The sequence below is a fragment of the Dipodomys spectabilis genome, unplaced genomic scaffold (genome assembly GCF_019054845.1).
Source record: "Dipodomys spectabilis isolate Male_0828 unplaced genomic scaffold, ASM1905484v1 ptg000215l, whole genome shotgun sequence".
Lineage (NCBI taxonomy): Eukaryota > Metazoa > Chordata > Mammalia > Rodentia > Heteromyidae > Dipodomys > Dipodomys spectabilis.
The window spans coordinates 9,900,021-9,920,380 of record NW_024870892.1 but is presented as its reverse complement, the minus strand read 5'-3'; the positions used below and the strand labels follow the sequence as shown (position 1 = coordinate 9,920,380).

Here is a 20,360-nt window from a genome sequence, read left to right as displayed (position 1 = left end):
GTGTGTGTGTGTGTGTCTTGAACTCAGGGTTTTGGGCGCTATTCCCAAACTTTTTTGGTCATGGCTGGTGCTATAGCACTTGCTCCACAGCTCCACTTTGGCCTTTCCTACCCGCATCGAACCGCGATCCTGATCCTCAGATCTCAGCCTCCTAAGTAGCTAGGATTACCGTGGGATCCCAGGAGATTCTATTTCTTTTCTTTTTAAAAATTTACTTTTTATTGTCAAGGTGATGTTACAGAGAGGTTACAGTTACATAGGGTAATAAGTACATTTCTTGTCAAACTTGTTACCCCTTCCCTCATTTTTCTCCTACTTCCTCCCCGCCACCTCCCCCCCCCTTCCCTCCCTCTCCTATCCCAGGAGATTCTAAATAAAAGCTTTTGGCCCACAATTCGCCTCTCGCCTATACTTTTTGACCTTTGACCTCACAAGAAAATTCAGGGGCGGAGCCCAGCAAACGACCTCTACCCAACCCTAAGGTGGTCCCAGCGCCGAGTTCCTAACCCACACCTCCACAAGAGTTCCACTGAGTCTTGGGGCGCTCCTGACCTCCGACCCCAGCCCAAACCTCTCAGAGGTCATCGCCACCGCCTTGCTCTGTAGTCGGCTTCCTGCTCCCACCTTTTCCTATGACGGACGACTCCTGGAGCCAACAGGAGAGCCGTCTCGTCCCTTTGGGCGGAACCGAGCGCCGACCAATCCCGGCTCCGGCGCCTGCCCAGATCCAAACGGCCCAATCAGCAGCGGCTGCAGGGGTGGGCCCTTGGGGAGCCAGGCCCGCCGCTGCAGCCAACGGGCGTGCACGTTGGCGCCGCGAGGGGGAGTGTCCCGCGGCGGGGCGTGCGGCAGCGGCGCAGCGTAGGGCGGTAAACAAGATGGCGGCGGCGTGTCGGGCGCGGAAGGGGGAGGCGGCCCGGGTCGCCCGCAAGTGAAGTGCGGGCCGGGAGGGCGGCGCCGGCGGCCCCGTGGGCAGCCTTGCATGGGCTGGGGCCCCCTCGCCGCCCCGCCTCCTGCTTTCGCGCGGCGGCCGCGGCGAGGGGGACGCGCCGCCCGGGCCCCGTCAGCCTTGGGAAGCCCCCGGCCCGGAGCTTGAGGCCTGCACCGACCCGGTGGCCCGGCGCCCGAGAGCTAGAACTCCTAGAGCTCGCGGCGGGGAGGGCGTCGTGCCGCCGCCGCCGCTGCTGCCGGAGGAAGGGCGCCGCGAGGGTGTCCGCGCGGGCCAGGCATGGACGGCGCGGACCGGCCCCGGTGCGACCGCCTCGGCGTCTGACCGCGGGCCATAGCGCCTGGACGATGACCTAGCGCCCCGCAGCCCGTCCGGCCTCGCCAGCGCCCGCGGACCCTCCGCCCCGCGCTCTCAGGACCGCGGGCGCGGTGCCGATCGACGGGTGGGACAATCGCTTCCGTCGTCGGAAGAAGAGTTTCCGTGGATTTTGGTGGGGGGCGGGGGGGGTGGGGAGCTTCGTGGCTTTTTTTTTTTTCGTTTTCTTTTTTTTTCCTTCCTGAACATTTGGAGAGGGGAAGTCGGGGTCGGAGGAACAACTGCCCACGAGTGGGACAAGGGGGACCGGGGCTCCCCGGCACTGGGTTCAGGATGGACGTGGCGGACCCACAGCAGCTGGGCATGTTCACGGAGGGAGAGCTGATGTCTGTGGGCATGGACACCTTTATCCATCGCATCGACTCCACTGAAGTTATCTACCAACCTCGGCGTAAGCGGGCTAAGCTCATCGGCAAGTACCTGATGGGGGACCTGCTGGGGGAGGGCTCCTACGGCAAGGTGAAGGAGGTGCTGGATTCCGAGACTCTGTGCCGGAGGGCCGTCAAGATCCTCAAGAAGAAGAAGTTGCGGCGGATTCCCAACGGGGAGGCCAATGTAAAGAAGTAAGTGGAGGAGGCCCGGGGTGGGGGGGTGGCTGTCTTCGGCTTCTGCCTCCCTCTCTGTCTCTTTCTCTGTCTCTCCCTGGCCCTTTCTGGCCCTTTCTCTCCCTTCCCTTTCCTCCCCTCCCTTCCTTCCTGACACTCCCTTTCTCACATCCCTTCCTTTTCCTTCCTTCCTTTCTCCTCTTCCTTCTTTCTCTCCCTTCCTTCCTCGTTTTCTTGCTTCTTCATTATCTTTCTTCCTCCTCTAGCCCCTTCTTTTTCAACTAAACTCAGGCCTGAGTTAAAGCCCAAGCCCTAGCACCAAAAACAACAACAACAAAAAAAAAAAACACCCTGAATCTGATTACAGCCAGTTCCCATGCCCAGCTGGTAGAGGACAGTGTGACTGGGAACCTACAAAAGTGCTTTCCCAAAGTCAAGGTGGGTTGTGGCAGCTCAGCACTCTATTAACATGTCCTGGGAAGCGGGTGCAGTCCACTCCCTGTCCCCATGGTCACCCTCCCCCCCCCCCCCCCAACTAGCTTGTGTTTATTTGGGCCGGACAAGTTTGTATGTAGTGGCCAGCAGGTTTTCTGCGCAGTGTGTGGCTGTTACCAGGGCCAGGCGAAATGTGATTTGTTTATCCTGTTGGAAGGGAATCCTGTGGTTGCCAAAAATAATTGTTTGCACCAGCTTATCAGGCAGCAGGAGGGAAACGGATCCCTTTGTCACTTGCCTGGGATGTGAAGCTAGAAACATCCCTGGCTTTGAACACTGGCAAGCCTCCCTGAGCTTCGACTGGCTTTCTGTGCAGGCCTCAGGGCAGTCTTACTTTTTAAGAAGATTTTATTTCTGAGCATCCTGCTACCTTAAGGCCCTACTGGCTGGCTGTATGTTTGTAGGGGGCCTTCTTTCTGGTGGAGAAGCTATTATTCCTGAGAGCAGGGCAACCAGGGCCTTGATATCACCACCAGACACCTGCCTGTCCTCTTAACTTCTAAAACTTCATCTGACTGGGTTCTAAGAAGGGACCTTATCTGCTGGGCCTGCAGGACTGGTGGGGCTATACTGCAGAGTGGATGGCTGGTGACCTTGGACAGTGGTTCCCGGAAGGGCCAGCTGCACCTTTCTCCTTCTGTCAGTCTCATCCCTAGCTGACAGTGACCAGCTGGCACCTCACTGGCACCAGGGATCTGACATAGCCCTGTGATGTTGATCTGGCTGGAGCCAAAGTGACATGGGCTAGCTTCAGGTTGAAGTAAAACAAACAGGAAGAGAGATGTTTTCCATGAAGTGTTTATTGTGTAGCATATGGACATTCAGAAATCCTGGCTACTCAGGAGGCTGAGATCTGATGATCAGGTTCAAAGCCAGCCTGGGCAGGAAAGTCTATGAGACTCTTATCTCCAATAAACCACTAGAAAACTGGAAGGGGCGCTGTGGTTCAAGTGGTAGAGTGCTAGCCTTTTTTTTTTTTTGTTTTGTTTTTTGGATCCTGTCGTGGGGCCTGAACTCTGGGCCTGGGCGCTGCCCCTCAGCTCTTCAGCTCAAGGCTAGCAGTCTACCACTTGAGCCACAGCGCCACTTCCGGCTTTTTTCTTTTTGCTTATGTGGTGCTGGGAATCGAACCCAGGGCCTCAGGCATGCAAGACAAGCGCTCTACCACTGAGCCACCTTCCCAGCCCATTTTTTTTTTTTTTTGCTGGTCATAGGGCCTGAACTCTGGTCCTGGACGTTGTCCCTCAGCTCTTCAGCTCTTCAGCTCAAGGCGAGCACTCTACCACTTGAGCCACAGCGCCACTTCCAGCTTTTTCTGCTTATGTGGTATTGAGGAATCAAACCCAGGGCCTCATGCATGCTAGACAAGCACTCTACCACTGAGCCACCTTCCCAGCCCCGCTTCTGTTTTTTTTTTTTTTTTTTTTTTTTTGGGGGGGGGGGGGTCCGGTCGTGGGGCCTGAACTCTGGGCCTGGGCACTGTGCCTCTGCTCTTCAGCTCAAGGCTAGCGCTCTACCACTTGAGCCACAGCGCCACTTCCGACTTTTTTCTTTTTGCTTATGTGGTGCTGAGCAATCGAACCCAGGGCCTCTGGCATGCAAGGCAAGCGCTCTACCACTGAGCCACCTTCCCAGCCCCCCGAGTGCTAGCCTTGAGCTGAAGAGCGCAGGGACAGTGTCCAGGCCCAGAGTTCAAGCCCCACAACCAACAAAAAAATAAAAAGAAATTAAGGATGGGTGTTCTGGGACCAGGGGGTCAGGTCCCTGCCTGGTGACTTATCTGTGAGATGGAAATTAGGCTGATTGGTCAAAGACTGGTTCTGTGGATCCTCTAGAGTGAAGCAGGCCTGGAGGAGAACCCATCAGGGACACAGGAGGTAGGCTTCTCTGGGGCTTGGGGTGCCTCCTCCTTTAGGTGCCAGATTTGAGCTTAATTGCTCACTATTTTATTTTTTTTGTCAGTCGTAGTTCCTGAACTCTGGGTCTGGGCATTGTCCCTTAGCCCTTCAGCTCAAGGCTAGCGCTCTACCAATTGAGCCACAGTGCCACTTCTGGCTTTTTCTGCTTACGTGGTGCTGAGGAATCGAACCCAGGGACTCATGCATGCAAGGCAAGCACTCTGCCACTGAGCCACCTTCCCAGTCCTTAACTGCTCACTTTTAAGTCCCTTTTTCATTAAGCCAGAAGATCAGGAGGTGGATATAGCCCACAGGCAACCAGTCTGTGTCCTCTGTGGATGGAGTTGGTTGGCTTTTGCTGTGGAAGGCTGGCTATGGAAAGAGCTGTTGTATTCCAGATGCCCTACTCGTGACAGTATTGTCCCTCTTCACTCCCCCAGGTCTTTATCCCCTTTTGATTCAGGGTCTCAGTCCCATCCCTAAACACTTGCTAGGAATTGTCCCTTGCCTTTGTTCCCACCAGGCTCCCGTAATGGGCCCTGCTCAGCACCTTTGACCCCAGCTCTTCCCCTTGCCGCCTCATGTGTGGTTCTCCAGAGTAGTACTCTTGAGGCAGGAGGAGTTTGTGGCCATCTTCCCATCTGGCCAAGACTACCCCAGTCACCCTTCTTGCTGCCTGTGTCTGGGAGAGAAGTACCTATCCATCTTTAGGTTCTACAGGTCAAACTAAACAGGGTAAGCTCCTAACAGTAGAGTTTAGTGGGCTCCAACTGTTTATAGGCCTTTCAGCAATACAACTGAAGGAGGACCACATTAGCAGGGAGGCTTGGCTTGTAACAGACCCAGGAATGACACTGGCATGATCAGGATACCTGTCTATAATACAATTTGAGTTTTGTGTGATGTGTACCCTAGGTCATATAAAGAAGGTAGAGGAAGTGTGGTCATAGGTGTGGACATTGGTAAAGTGAGCATTCAAACTCCTGGTTTCCTGTACTGAGCTTGTGTGGAGGCCAGAGGTGCAACACTGAGTCCCGTATCTGTGGAGACGGGTTGGAATACTGCGAAGAAACCCAGGTTTATGCTGTTCATTGGAAGAATAGTACATGAGAGCAATGGTGGAACCTGGATTGGGACTCGGTACCCAGGTCTACCATTCATGGCTTGTGACCAGCTGGAATCAAACTCAGTGATATGTCCTCATATTTGCAGGCACCATGTGGTGCACATCTCATCAGCCTGGATGCAGAGGCTTTACCTTTTGGAGGGCCTATCAGAAAGGAGCCATTGGCTCACACCTGTGATCCTAGCTACTCAAGAGGCTGTGATCTGAGGATCACAGTTCAAAGCCAGTCCAGGCAGGGAAGTCAGTGGGATTTCTCCTCTCCTTCCTTCCTTCCTTCCTTCCTTCCTTCCTTCCTTCCTTCCTTCCTTCCTTCCTTCCTTCCTTCCTTCCTTCCTTCCTTCCTTCCTTCCTTCCTTCCTTCCTTGTCTGTCCTGGTGCTTGAACTCAGGGCCTGGGCACTGTCCCTGAGCGCTTTCCCTCAAAGCTAGCACTTTACCACTTTGAATCACAGTGCCACTTCCAGTTTTCTGGTGGTTAATTGAAGATAAGAGTATCACAGACTTTCCCTGCCTGTGCTGGTTTGAACCTTGATCTGAGATCCTGAGATCTCAGCCTCCTGAGTGACTAGGATAACATGTGAGTCACTGGCACCTCGTACCATGAGGTTCTTATCTCCAATTAACCACTACAAAACCAGAAGTGGAGCTGTGGCTCAAGTGGTAGAGTGTGCTGGTCTTGAGCAAACAAGAACAAAGCTTAGGGATAGCACCCGGGCCTGGAGTTTAAGATCCAGGATGGGGTGTGTGTGTGCCCAGTGTTCTGTCCACGGTTGCAGCTATGAGATGGAAGTCACCGTGTCCCCTCTCCGTAGCCCCCATTGTGCAGTGAGTGGCCTGCCTCATTCTGGGCTGGTGCCTCACAGGCCACGGTGATGTGAGAAAGGCCTCCTATGTGCCAACGCAAAAGCGTATTCCTGCCGAGCTCCAGGATCTGGGCTCTGTGGACAGCCTCAGTGCCAGCTAGCTGAAAAGAGAAAGGCCTCTTTGTTTGCATAAAGCTTAATAAACTTGACTCTCTTGTGGTGAAGTGTTCAGAACCTTCCAGTCAAGCCTGTGGAGCCCTGTCTTCCAGTGTGTATTGAAAGCTTTTTTTCTTAGAGTGCAATGTTGTGGCCCTTTGCCAAGGTGGTGGGTGTACAGACAGGTCAAGCCTGCTGGGCATTGTCCTTCCTTCCTGCCTTCTCAGGAAGATTGCCTTGGGACCTGCACCTCTTACTGTGGGAAATGTGTTACATCTACATTGAAAAGACTCAGTAGGCATCAGGAAGTTTAAAAAAAAAAAATTGCTGGGCACCGGTGGCTCACGCCTGTAATCCTAGCTACTGAGGAGGCTGAGATCTGAAGATCGTGGTTCAAAGCCAGCCTGGACAGGAAAGTCCGTGAGACATTTTTTTTTTTTTGTCGGTTGTGGGGCCTGAACTCTGGGTCTGAGTACTGTCTCTCAGATCTTCAGCTCAAGGCCGGCGCTCTACCACTTGAGCCACCATGCCACTTCCAGCATTTTCTGTTTATGTGGCGCTGAGGAATTGAACCCAGAGACTCATGCATGCAAGGCAAGCACTCTACCACTGAGCTACCTTCCCAGCCCCTGTGAGACTCTTTACCTCCAATAAACCACCTGAAAACCGGAAGTGGTGCTGTGGCTCAAGTGGTAGAGCCCTTGCCTTGAGCTGAAGAGCTGAGGGACAGTGCCCAGGCCCAGAATTCAAGCTCCACAACCGACCAAAAGAAAAAAATGTGCTTGCCAGGTGCTCTTGGCTCATACCTGTAATATTAGGTATTTAGGAGGATGAGATCTGAGGATTGGGATTTGGAGCAAACCTGGGCAGACAAGTCCTCAAAACCTTTATCTCCAATTAACCAGCAAAAAAGCAGGAAGTGACCTGGGTGCCAGTGGCTCATGCCTGTAATCCTAGCTACTTAGGATTCTGAGATCTGAGGATCGTGGTTCAAAGCCTGCGCAGGCAGGAAAGTTCATGAAACTAATCTCCAATTAATCACAGAAAGAGCCAGAAGTTGAGCTGTGGCTCAAGTGGTAGAGTCCTAGCCTTGAGCAAAAGGAGCTCAGGGATAGTGCCCAGGCCAAGAGTTCAACCTCTTAAGACTGAGGGGAGTGGGTAAGGGGGGACAGGAAGTAGAGCACCAGCCTGGAGTGAAAAAGCCAAGCAAGGACTCCAGGCCCTTAATTTAAGCCCCAAGACATGTTCTTTCTGTTTCTCTGTCTCTGTCTCTCTCTGTCTCTCCCCCGCTACCCCTTCCTTTCTTTCTCCTGACTACTGTGACACCTGGCTGTCTTTACTTGGCTGATTCTGTTACCTCTTATCCAAGTATACATTGGTGAGTTCAGCTGTGGTCCCTGGGTTTGGAGTGCCCAATGGATTCCCACAAATGGAATATAGCTGGGAACAGGGCCCCAGACAGGACATCCTGTGTACTGTTCTCTGGGAGCCTCCAGGCCTATCTTGCTAGTGTAGTTTGTAGGTATTAGAGACAGCAAGCAGACTGTATGCTAGTAAGAATGCTCTTATCGGGGCTGGCAGGCATGAAGCACATTCAGCTTTGTGAGTGAACACAACTTCTGAATCCTGCTGATACTTGGGGCAGCCAGAGACTATGGGGGGAGGGGATAGTGTGGCCCCTACCTATAACATGTCCCTGAGGGACACTGATATTCCCAAGTTGTGTAATGTTCACCTTCATAAAAGGGGATCTTACGTGCTTCCCCTCTATTCTGACTTTGTTGTTGTTGTTGGTCCTAGGATTTGAACTCTGGGCCTGGGCGCTGACCCTGAGCTCTTCAGCTCAAGGTAAGCGCTCTACCACTTGAGCCACAGTGCCACTTCCGCTTTTCTGGTGGTTAACTGTAGATAAGAGTCTCATGGACTTTCCTGCTTGGGCTGGCTTTGAACCACGATCCTCAATTCTCAGCCTCCTGAGTAGCTAGGATTACAGGTGTGAACCACCGGCTCCCAGCTCTGTTCTGTTTTTGAAACCCAGACTGGTCTCATACTCTTGGGCCCAAGCGCTCCTCATCCTTCTGAGTGATGGGATTACAAATGTGTGCCACCAGCCTGGCCGCACTTAGATATATAAATAGCTGCTGGTGGCTATGGTCCAGGGTTGGGCTATACTTCTCCAGCCTGAGGTGTCTATAGTGAGGAGGGGGCTTCTGCTGACTCTTTTTTTTTTTTTTTTGTCGGTCGTGGGGCTTGAACTCTGGGCCTGGGCGCTGTCCTTCAGCTCTTCAGCTCAAGGCGAGCGCTCTACCACTTGAGCTACAGCACCACTTCCGGTTTTCTGGTGGTTTATTGGAGATAGGAGTCTCATGGTCTCTCCTGCCCAGGCTGGCTTTGAACTGCGATCCTCAGATCTCAGCCTCCTGAGTAGCTAGGATTACAGGCGTGAGCCACCAGCGCCCGGCCTGCTGACTCTTGATGCTAATAACAGCTGCACTTGCTGTCCTGTCCCTGGCTGTTCTAGTGTTTGTTCGTTCTGTGAGTTACAGTTTGCCCACATGACATGGCCACTGAGGGGGGCTGAAGGCCACACTAGCACAATAGGATTCTAGGCCACAGAATACTCAGTGGAAGCATTTTGACTATTTCTGCTGGAATCATGTTGGCCAGCTTAGGGAGAGGATGGGAGGCTCAGCTGTCTGGGTTTCCCCAGAACCTTGAGTGGTGAGTGACTGGCAAGAATGCCTTGCTCTGTAGTGGATCCTCCTCCACCTGTCATTGCCACTGGGGCCCTGAGAGGGGCTGGAAATGTGTGGAGGGGGAGGCCATGCCACCCTGGGGGTGACTGGCAGATACTTGGATGAGGATGGTAAATAGTTAGGATTTTAGCGAGCTGGGATTCAGAGCCCTGGACTTTGTCGGCTTTCGTTCCCTCAGCAAACAGGCAAACAGAATGTCCCTAGAAGCCTTTACAAGGTTCTGGCATTTGCTAGAGTTTTCTCCCTCTGCTCCCTATTGGGAATGGTGTCATAGTGAGGCCCAGGCTGGGCCATCAAGAGGCCTGTACATCCTAACCTGCCCTCAGACTCCTGGATGGATTTGGACACCTTCTTGGCAGTGTCTCTGAGTGAGGTGAGAGCTCCAGGCTGGGCCAGGCAGTCCATTGTACCATGGGCACAAGTGGTCACCTGTACAGGCTGAGGTATAGAACACCTAGATTTCTTTCTTCCTATGTCTGGGGATGGCAAGCTGCTGAATATACCATACCTACTATGTCTCCTGACATGTCTGTGTGTGTTTATATGTATAGTATATGTGTGTGCTGGTTTGGAGGCTTGAACTCTGGGTGCTGCCCCTGAGCTTTTTTGCTCAAGGTTAGCATTCTACCACTTGAGCCAAAGCCCCATTTTGAGCTTTTAATTGGAGATAAGGTTTTCTGGGGGCTCATTGGATATAAGTCTCATGGACCTTCCTGCCCAGACTGGCTTTGAACCACAATTCTCAGATCTTACCCTCCTGAGCAGGTAGGATTTCAGGTATGAGCCACCAGTGCCTGCCTGTATTTACGCCGCTGCGCCCCCTTCTCCCCCCCAGTCAATTGTGGGGCATGAACCCTGGGCCTGGGTGCCGTCCCTCAGCTCCTCTGCTCAAGGCTAGCGCTCTACCACTTGAACCACAGTGCCACTTTCAGCCTTTTCTGTTTATGTGAGGAATCGAACCCAGGGCTCATGCACGCAAGGCAAACACTGTACCACTGAGCCACCTTCCCAGCCCCTGTACTTACATTTTTAATTACTTTGTTTGCCTATAGTTCACATACCATAGATTTTATCCTTTTTTTTTTGTCGGTCAAGGGGCTCAAGACACAATGCCACTTCCGGTTTTCTGGTGGTTAATTGGATATAAGAGTCTCATGGACTGTCCTGCCCGGGCTGGCTTTGAACTGCAATTCTCAGATCTCAGCCTCCTGTGTAGTTAGGATTACAAGTGTGAGCCACTGTGCCCAGCTAATTTCATCTTTCTAAATGGTACAACTCAGCTGGGTGCCAATGGTTCACACTTGTAATCCTAACTACTCAGGAGGCTGAGAATCAGAGGGCCATGGTTCAAAGCCAGCCTGGGCAGGAAAGTCCATGAAACTTATCTCCAATGAACCATCAGAAAACTGGAAGTGGTGCTTTGGCTCAGAATGGCAGAGCGCTAGCCTCGAGGGAAAGAGCTCAAGGACAATGCCCAGGCCCTGAGTTCAAGCCCCATGACCAAACAACAATAGCAATAACAAAAAAGTGCACAGCCAATGGCATTTAGTACAGTAACAGAGTTCAGTTGGGAAATCACCCCATCTGTTGAATTCCAGAATATTCTTTCTTTCCAGAAGGAAACTGGTCTCCATGTTCAGTCACCCCGTTTATTCCCCAGCCCCTTGTGCCCACAAATCCATTTCCTGTCTATGAATTCTCTTATTCTGGACGTTTCCTATCAATGGAGCCACAGTGTGAGGCCTTTTGTGTCTGGTTCTCTCACTGAGCCCATGTCCTCAGGGTTCCTTCACAACAGTATATGTCAGAGCCTTGTCCTGTTCATGGCTGTGTGATGCTCCAGTGTAGGAATTGTATTTAGTCTGTTACTACAGATGGACAATTGGGCTGTCTCTCACCCTTGTGCTTATGGTGAACCTTGCTGCTGCTGAGTACCTGTGTATGTGGTTCATGTGGAACTGCCTTGTTAGCCACCTTCCTCTGTGGCCCTCAGACACCTCTGAGAGCTTTTATCCATTTTCTGCAGTGCTGGTGACCCACACAGGGCCTCACGTATGTGGGATGAGTGGCAAGCTGTACCCCAGCTCTGAAAGCCTGTACTTTTTTTGTGTGTGTACCTGTCCTGGGGCTTGACTTCAGGGCCTGGGTACTGTCCTTGAGCCTTTTTGCTCAAGCTAGTACTCTACCACTTGAGCCACAGCTCCATTTCTGGCTTACTTGGTATTTAGTTGGAGGTAAGAGTTTCACAGACTTCCTTGCCTGGGTTGGCTTCAAACCACAATCCTCAGGTCTCATCCTCCTGAGTAGTTAGGATTATAGGGGTGAGCCGGTGGTGCCTGGCAAGAAAGCCTTTACTTTTGAGACATTAACAAAGATGATGAAAAGCCATCAAGGTCAGTGTTCCTGCCTCAGTGTCCCTTGGAAGTACCACTACTGACCCCAGGGAACTGCCTTTTACCTTTCGAGCCTGAGTGGGTGTTCGGGACTTGCTGTTCCCTTAGCTGTGCACCTGGTTATCTTTTCCTGTGTGTTTTGTTTATAGCCTGACTTCAGGCAGCTTCTTCCTGGATGCCGTTTATGACCCTCCTTCCTGCTTCTCTCCTGGTTAGTCAGCAAGTTAACTGAGCCATCTGCTCTGCCTGGGCAGCAGCAGGGCAGGCAGGCTCTTGAGAAAAGCAGGTTGGACCTCAAAGGGGGCTGGCCAGGCCGGAAGGCTAGGTTTCCTCCCTTGCTGAGCTCAGCTCTGCTCCTAGCACTTCCTATATCCCTGCCCCACCGGGGCTCGCCTTTATTGTTTCCCTTTTTATTTTATTTTCTGTTTTGTTTTAATGCTGGCCAGGGTAGTACCTATAGGAAACATTGATGCGGGGCTGGGAAGGTGGCTCAGTGGTAGAGTGCTTGCCTTGCGTGCCTGAGGCCCTGGGTTCGATTCCTCAGCACCACATAAGCAAAAAGAAAAAAGCCGCTAGTGGCACTGTGGCTCAAGTGGTAGAGCACTAGCCTTGAGCTGAAGAGCTGAGGGACAGCGCCCAGGCCCAGAGTTCAGGCCCCACAACCGGACCCCCCCCCCAAAAAAAAAAAAAAAAAAAAAAGAAAGAAAAAGAAACATTGATGGCAGTCCCAGCACTGACAGCAGACACTGTAACCACATGTTGGGCTTTCTGCCTTCTGTGGGCTCCCTTACACAGCTGATATGGTCCTGAGCCCTCAAGAACCTACATTTCTAGTTGTCCTTGTGCACTTGGACATATTCTCAGGCATGTTGGACTTCTCTGTTTTGTTTTTGTTTGACATGACTAGGGTTTGAAATCAACGCTCTTTGCTTGCTACACTGGCATACTACCATTTGAGCCTCTCTGGCTTTTGGCTAGTTAACTTGGAGAAAGTCTTGTTGAGTTTTGCACAGCTGCCTTTGAGCCTCCATGCTCCCAATCTTAGCCTCCTGAGTAGCTTAGGATTACAGTAAATAAGCCACTGATGCCTGGCAAGTTTTTACTTCTTTTAGAGTTTTGACTTTGCATTAATTTTCTGGTGTTAAGTTCTTGGTATAAATAATGTGTTTAGGCTGGACACAGGTTCATGTCTGTAATCCTAGCTACTCAGGAGGCTGAGACCTGAGGATCATGGTTCAAAGCCAGCCAGGGCAGCGAAATCCAGTCCATGAGACTCTTATCTCCAATTAACCACTAAAAAACTGGAGTGGCACTGTGGCTCAAGTGGTAGAGTAATAGCCTTGAGCTGAAGAGCTGAGGGACAGTGCCTAGACCCAGAGTGCAAGCCCTATGACTAACCAAAAAAGAAAAAAAAAAAAACACCTCAGGGACAGTGCCCAGGCCCTGAGCTCAAGCCCCAGGACTGTAAAACAAAACGAAATAAAATAAAAACCCATACACACAAGTTTAGATTTATTTTAATACATTTTATTATTGAGGATTAACCCAGGGCTTGGTACATTTGACAATCACTCTTTTTTTTTTTTTTTTTTTTTTTGGGGTCCGGTCGTGGAGCCTGAACTCTGGGCCTGGGCGCTGTCCCTCAGCTCTTCAGCTCAAGGCTAGCACTCTACCACTTGAGCCACAGCACCACTTCCAGCTTTTTTTTTCTGCTTATGTGGTACTGAGGAATTGAACCCAGGGCCTCAGGCATGCAAGGCAAGCACTCTACCACTGAGCCACCTTCCCAGCCCATTGGCAATCACTCTTATCCCTGAGCTACACTCAGGCTCTAGACAAATTCAGTGTTCAGCTTTGAGACTTAATGTCCTTGTATTTGCATATTTTGGTACAGTTGTTAACTTAAATATTTCAGGTGCTTGGTGATGGTTTGGTCTCCCTGTGCTTTGTCAGAACAATGTGTCTGAACTCTCCTTGGCATCATCCTGTCTATATGTTCCCTAATAACTAGGTCTTTATCTTTCTTTTTTAATTTAATTTAATTTTTTTTTTTGGTTGGTCTTGGGACCGAACTCTGGGCCTGGGCCCTGTCCCTCAGCTCTTCAGTTCAAGGCTAACGCCCTACCACTTGAGCTACTTCCGGCTTTTTCTGCTATGTGGTGCTGAGAAATCAAACCTAGGGTCTCATGCATGCAAGGCAAACACTGTACCACTGAGCCACCTTTCCAGCCCCTCTTCATTTTGATGACCCATGATTTAGTTTCCTGTGTTTCCTGAGGGAAATGTATGCCCATTTGGACTTCTGTGAGATAGTTTCCTTATCTCCTTCAAAAATACTGGCTTTATCTTTAGAAAAGTCCTCTGTGCTACTTTTTCCTTTATCTAGATGCCTTCATGGGAGAATTAACCTAAGAAGTTTGAAGAATCTGAACAGCTTCCTGTTATCATCATCTCTTCCCTCTCTTCCCTCCCTCCTTCCCTCCCTCCCTCCCTCCCTCCCTCCCTCCCTCCCTTCCTTCCTTCCTTCCTTCCTGCTTTTCTTTTCCCTTTCCTTTCCTTTTCTTTTCTTTTGGTACGAGGATGGAACTGCAAGTACCAAGTGTTCACTGTAGTTTTCCTGCTTGAAAAGATGTGCTAGGGTACCACCTAAACAGAAAAAGCCAGAAGTGGCACTGTTGCTCAAGTGGTAGAATGCTAGCCATGAGCAAAAGAAGCTCAGGGACAGTGCCCAGGCCCTGACTTCAAGCCCCAGGACTAGCCAAAAACAGAAAAAAGGAAAGAAAAAAAAAAAAGAAAAGATGTGATAGTTTTGCATAGCTTGATGGCTATGGGTCAAATGCGTTTGCTTGGGGCAAACGGGTCTCTTAGTGGTATGTCAGTGGCAACATGGGATATGTCAAGAATGTATCTCTGTACCTTTTCTGTGTCTCTTTAAGGAAAACACTGTCAGAGTAGGAGGCTGAAGCTTTTTATCTGTAGAGGAGGGGGCACTGTGATCTGTTCACTTAGAGCTCCTCATTGGGCCATTTTCTCTGGTGGAGGAAGAGCATTTGGAGATAATTTCCCTGAGGGCAGAAGAGGGTGGTTCTGGGATGGAATTGGCCCTGTGTTTTCTCAGGTCTCAGCAGTGCAGGGCTGTGGTCTGTTGGAATTGTGAAGTGAGCTTTCAGGGCTTTCTGACTCATAGTGCTGAGGGTAGTGGGTGGAGGGTGTCTTTCTGTGCTCTTGGTTTTGAAGCTGCTGTGTGGTCTCACTGATGGTCATGGGGGCCTGCGTGGAGCGGGCTCTGCCACTTTAGTCTCCAGCCCTGGGGTATGCTCCAGCAGGTACTGTGATCTATTCTGATGGCCCAGGACACAAGTGCTGGGGCTGGGTTCTGCCTGAAGTGCTGTTGTGCTAGGCCACTTTCAGGGCAGCTCCCTGACAGAGCACTCATGGTATGGATAGCACACTCCTCCAGTGCAGATGCCACTCACTGTGTGAGTCCTTGATTAGCTCTGGACCCTGGGAAACTCAGGCAGGAGGTAAGTATTGGTTTGGCTCCATGAGTAGCAGGTACTGAGAATGCTCTGGGAGGAAAGCCAGCTTTGCACTGTGCTGTACCACCTGGGAAGAGCTGACTGCCGGGACATAAGTGTCTGGGACACCTGTGAAATGCTCTAGAGCTAGGGGGAGAGGGATGTGGAATTGCCATCTTGGGTCCCTAAGTAAAGGCTGGGCAGGCTCTTAGTGGGCAGATATCATCAGAACCTTCAGCTCTCTAGTGTTTCTGGTGCACAGGATGACACTTGCTGATGCAGCCAACCTGACTGGCCAAACAGTGCCAATGCCAGTGCCTGGTCTATGTGAAGAGTGAGGCAGTCAGTGCTTAGACTGTCCAAATGGTTGTGGTCTCATGGCCAGAAGTGGGAATGCTCCTAAAAAGAACCTTATGGGAGCTGGGTGCCTAACGCCTGTAATCCTAGCTACTCAGGAGGCTGAGATCTGAGGGATTGCAGTTTAAAGCCAGCCCAGGTAGCAAAGTCCGTGAGACTCATCTCCAATTAATCACCAGAAAACTGGAAGTGATACTCAAGTGGTAGAGCATTTGCCTTGAGCTGAAGAGCTGAGGGACAGCACCCAGGCCCGGAGTTCAAGCCCCACAACTGATCAAAAGAAAAAAAGAATTTGTGGGACAAGATTCAGAGCAGGACTGGGAAGGTGACTCAGTGGTAGAGTGCTTGCCTTGCATGCATGAGGCCCTGGGTTCGATTCCTCAGCACCACATAAGCAGAAAAAGTAGGAAGTGGTGTTGTGGCTCAAGTGGTAGAGTGTTAGCCTTGAGCTGAAGAGCTGAGGGACAGCGCCCAGGCCCAGAGTTCAGGCCCCCACGACCAACCAAAAAAAAAAAAAAAAAAGATTGAGAGCAAGTGCCAGTGTGTGACAGCCCAGAGTTAGGGTTGCTAGGAGATAGTCTAGGTAGATGAGGGCAAGAGTGGAGAAAGGGGCTGCTGCAGGGGAAGCTAGTCTGTTGGGGGGATTCCGTGTCTTAGGGCTAGTTGATGGGCAGAACAGAGGCCAGGGAGTCAGGTTGTGGCCCACAGGGGTGACTGAAAACACTATCTTGTGAGTGAGATATAGCTGAGATATGGAGGAACCATCCCTGGAAGACATGCCAGGAAGGAGCGTAAGGGTTTATCTATAATTCTGCCCACAGATAGTGACGGATGATTTCTGAAGACCTACATTACTAACATCTGAGCACTCCTTGCTCCTGGCATGGTGAAGTAGGGGCCAGGGATGCTGCTCAGTACCTTGCAGTGACCACTGTGCTAAGAGTGAGAGTTCTTAGTAATTAGGTGGAAAAGTTTGAGTTTAGGTTTTGTCCACACCAGACACTGGGGTGAACCAAGGGACCCCAGCTTCTCCCCCATGCACAGTGTGGCTGCACCAAGCAACATGTGGAACTGGGGCATTGGCTGCACCATCTATCTTTGGTAGGTGTGTGAGACACATGGAGGCAGACGTTATGTTTTATGAGTCCTTGACTTATTCTCTGGGGAACAGGTACTTTGAAACACTGCTTCCCAGGCTGCCTTCTGAGGCTATTTGAGCCATTGGTCCTGGAATCCCTGGCATACTGTGGGGGAGGGATACCTGTGGTGCCTGGGGGTACTGGCATCTTGCCAAGTGTGTGTTTGAAGATGGGCTTAGTTTCTGGTGTTACAGGCAAGGTAGGGCCTGCTCTGTGAGGGGTTGGCTCCTCTGCCTCACATGCTCTGTCTGAGCAGTTACTTGGGCTTTGCTGGCTCCATCCCTATAGTGAGGGCTTGCGGCATTGACAAGTGGCACCTGCTGAGCCCTAAGAATATGTAGCCAGTACAGGAATGCTCAGGACTGAGGTCCCTCCTGTCTGAGCCCTCATTTCTAGGCCACTTTTGATAGATCATGTTGAGGACAGACCTCTGCTTCAGCTCCTCTCCCAGTAGGTTCCACAGATGCTGTGGGTTACACCTATGGGTTGGTTTTGCTGTTCCCTCCTTGTGGCTGGGATTTGTGTGATAGCCTGTCCTTTTCCCAGGGGACAGCCCCTGGGAAGTCAGGCAGAGGGTTGCTGGGAGTATCCCTGGCTATCTGGACCTTACCCAGGAGGTGCCAATGTGGGAAGGTAGAAATGTGCTAGCAGTAGGGTGGGCAGGATGAGGTGCTGGGTCACCCTCTCTGCTTGGCACCAGCCTTGTGACCAAGAGCCGGATGCACAATCAGCATGGCGCAGTTGGGCCGACTCAGCCGCATGGTTCTGAATGCCTGGCCTCTGCAGCTCAGTGACCACTCTCTCTGGTGCCACCTTCTGGCCTAGGTATCCCTGAGACCAGGCAACTATTTCCCAAGCTTTCCCGCTGCCCTTGGTTCAGTGTTTACCCCTGGTGTGAGGTAGCCCCAGGTCATCCTGTTTGGACATGCATCCTGCCCATGCCACTTTGTCTCCACATCAGTGAGGCAGAGGCACCTGCTGCCTCTTGGGTCTCTTGACTGTGTTGGTGGGGAAACTCAGGGATACACTAGGCCCTGAGAGAGGGCAGACTGAGGCTGGGCCTTAAGACCTCTTGGGCCCACCCTATGTTCTCCTGAGAAAGGATCATTGCTGTGTCCAGCCTGGTCCCAGTGTTCCCCTTTAAGCTCTGGGTGTCCGCCAGGCTGGGAGCGCAGGTCCGGCCAGCTCTATAAATAGCCTTGCTATGCCCTGCCGGGAATTGGCACTGCTGATGTACTCACAGCTCAGAGGGGATTGAAGTGCAGGCTTCCCGCAAGCAGGCCAGCGCCATGTGCAGCTCTGTCTCCAAACTGACAGCTGCTGCCTGTCCCTTTCTGGACCTTGGAATTGGCAGGACCATGTCCAAAACCATGAGGTTACCCAAGTTCGGTAGGCCCTGCAGGGACCATAACAAAGGACTACCAGGCTCAAGGCAGTACTTAGTGCTGAGAGGGAGACACTCTGATTTTGTGTCATGCTTGGGCTTCCTGGTAAGGATTTAAAAAAAAAAATACTGAGATGAAATGCACATTGTGCATCTCTCCCATTTACATTGTATAGATTAATGACATTCAGCACAAGCAGTTTTATATTCATAATCTGGTTCCAAAACATTCTGGCAAACCTCCCCCCCCAAAAAAAAAGGAAGCTTCACTACCATGAGTAGTTACCCTCTCTCTTCCCTAACTCCAGACACCCTGTCTCTGGATTCTCCTTTTCTGGACTTTTCTTACTACCAATGAAGCCACACACTGTGACCTTGTATCTGATTCTGTCACTGAGAATGAGGTCTTCATGGTCCCTCCATGTTGTAGCATTGGTCAGAGCCTTGCTTCTCTTCATGGTTGTGTATGATATTCCAGTGTGGGTAGACTGTGCTGTGTGTGTCCATTTGTCCATTTATAGACTTTGGGCTGTTTCTACCTCTGGTTCTGGGAGCATATCTGTCCCACCTGTCTTCAAGAATAGATGTTTTGTTGGGTTTCTTGGGCAAGTACTTGGGAGTAGAATTTCTTTTCTTTTTTTAATTTTTATTGTGAAAATACCGTACAGAGGGGTTACATGAGCAAGGTAATGAGTACATTTCTTATCAAGCATTGTTGCCTCCTCCTTTGTTTCCCCTTCCCATCCCTTCCCATCTCATACCTCCTTCCCCCCCCCCCCACCGGGAGTAGAATTTCTGGGTCACAGATACTGTATTCTAATGTGTGGGTATGAGGACTCCTTGCTGTTCAGACTTTGAAATGAAGCCTCCCTGACTAGACTGCCGGCGTCCATCTGGCCTACAGTGAGTGACCTTTGTGGGTGGTCAGTGCCTATCATGGTATCTATATCTCATGTGGCTCCTTTTCCCCAACACTGTGTCTTTGGACACAGCCCCAGTAGGGTTCACCTGGGATGTCCAGGTTTTACAGAATACTGGGGAAAATAGTGAGGTAGGAGGCAAGTCTTTAGGGGAGACATCGGAGAGCCTGGCCTTGCATAGAATGTAGCCACAGCTCTGTGCACTGTAGTGTGCTTAGTCTACATGAAAGAACATGGTTCATTATTCGTTTAAAATGACTTGATGGTCTTGTCATAGTCTGAGCTCCTCCTGGCCATGGAAGGGATTTGCCATGGCCCTTAGTGGAGCTGCTCACTGGGAGGGGCACCCCATAAACCTGCACAGGCGGTGCTGTGATCCTCCTTAATCTGGCTGTCTCAGGGCCACTATTGTGGTGTGTGTCCCCAGTGGTGACACCCAGCCCCACTGCCTAGGCCCCTAGGCTGCTGCTGGCACATCAGCTGGCCAGGACCACCAGGATACGACTTGAAACCATCTTTCCTTTGGAAAGGAGCAGGGCATTTAGCCTCCTTCCCATTCATGCCATCTGCAGCCCCTCCTGTGCCTATGGTGTAGGGCTCTCTCATTCATTTGCAGAGTGGGTTCCCCTGGTGCTACTTGGTGCACCTGCACTGGGGTCTACTGATACCTTGTCTTCTCTGTTCTAGGGAGATCCAACTCTTGAGGCGGCTGAGACACAGGAATGTCATCCAGCTGGTGGATGTGCTGTACAATGAGGAGAAGCAAAAGATATATCCTTTCCCAGGGTGGGTGGCGGCAGGTGGGCTCCAGGGAGTAGAGAGCAGATGAAGGCCTCGCCTTCCCGGTCAGTCACCATACAGCCCTGCAGGCATCTTGAGTGCAGCCCTTGTCAGATCCCTCAGCTGTCTTGAGCTATTGGGGCCTCCTCCGTGGGCCATCTTCTCATCCACGCAGGGCCAGGACACTGAGTGGCAACCTTAGCCTGGGTGTCCACTCTTTTGGGTTGTAGTCAGAGCCCGGCACATTGTTAACATTGTTTCTAGCTATCCCTATATATGTAATTTGGTTAGCACCTCAATGTAGGGATTCCTAGTGGAATCTCACAGCTCAGGGAGGGGCCACCACATGTTACCAGAGCTTGGCCTGCAAAGGAGAATCCCACCTCATGGTCTTCACATCTGGCCCTAGTTGTGGAAGGGGCGCTCTGGTACTCTAGGCTCATGGGACCTGTCCTGGTTGCAATTGTGGAACCCTGAATCCATTTGTTGGGTGTACCCTGGGCCGTGAAGTTGAGATTATTTGTGGGGTATCAAGCAAAGTGTGTCACAGTCTGACCTTGAGTCCCAGGGAATGGAGACTTTCTCCTTTGTAGGAGTTGCTGAAGCCTCCCTGCAGGACTGGTTTTTTTTTTTTTTTTTTTTTGCCAAAGCAAACCTGAACTAGCAAGTCCAGTTGTGGTCCATGTGTAGGCCCAGTGCTGCCCAGAGATGGCCCTTCTGAGTAGGTAGGGTGTGGTCATGAGGGGCCTTTGTCTCTCAGAACTTTG

At 51.3% G+C, this 20,360-nt stretch overlaps 1 protein-coding gene across 3 annotated transcripts in view; it reads left to right on the top strand.

The window, feature by feature from the left end:
- The first annotated feature begins 868 nt into the window (after positions 1-868).
- The window catches only part of Stk11 (serine/threonine kinase 11), a 28,683-nt gene continuing 9,191 nt past the window's right edge, over positions 869-20,360 (top strand). The window contains exons 1-2 of one of the 3 annotated variants that reach the window (XM_042697305.1): positions 869-1,887; positions 19,501-19,584. In XM_042697305.1, coding sequence (XP_042553239.1) covers positions 1,598-1,887; positions 19,501-19,584 — 374 coding nt within the window. In that variant the 5' untranslated portion in view covers positions 869-1,597. Of the gene's footprint in view, positions 1,888-19,500; positions 19,600-20,360 lie in introns of all 3 variants that reach the window. The other 2 variants (XM_042697306.1, XM_042697304.1) reach the window with 2 other exon arrangements.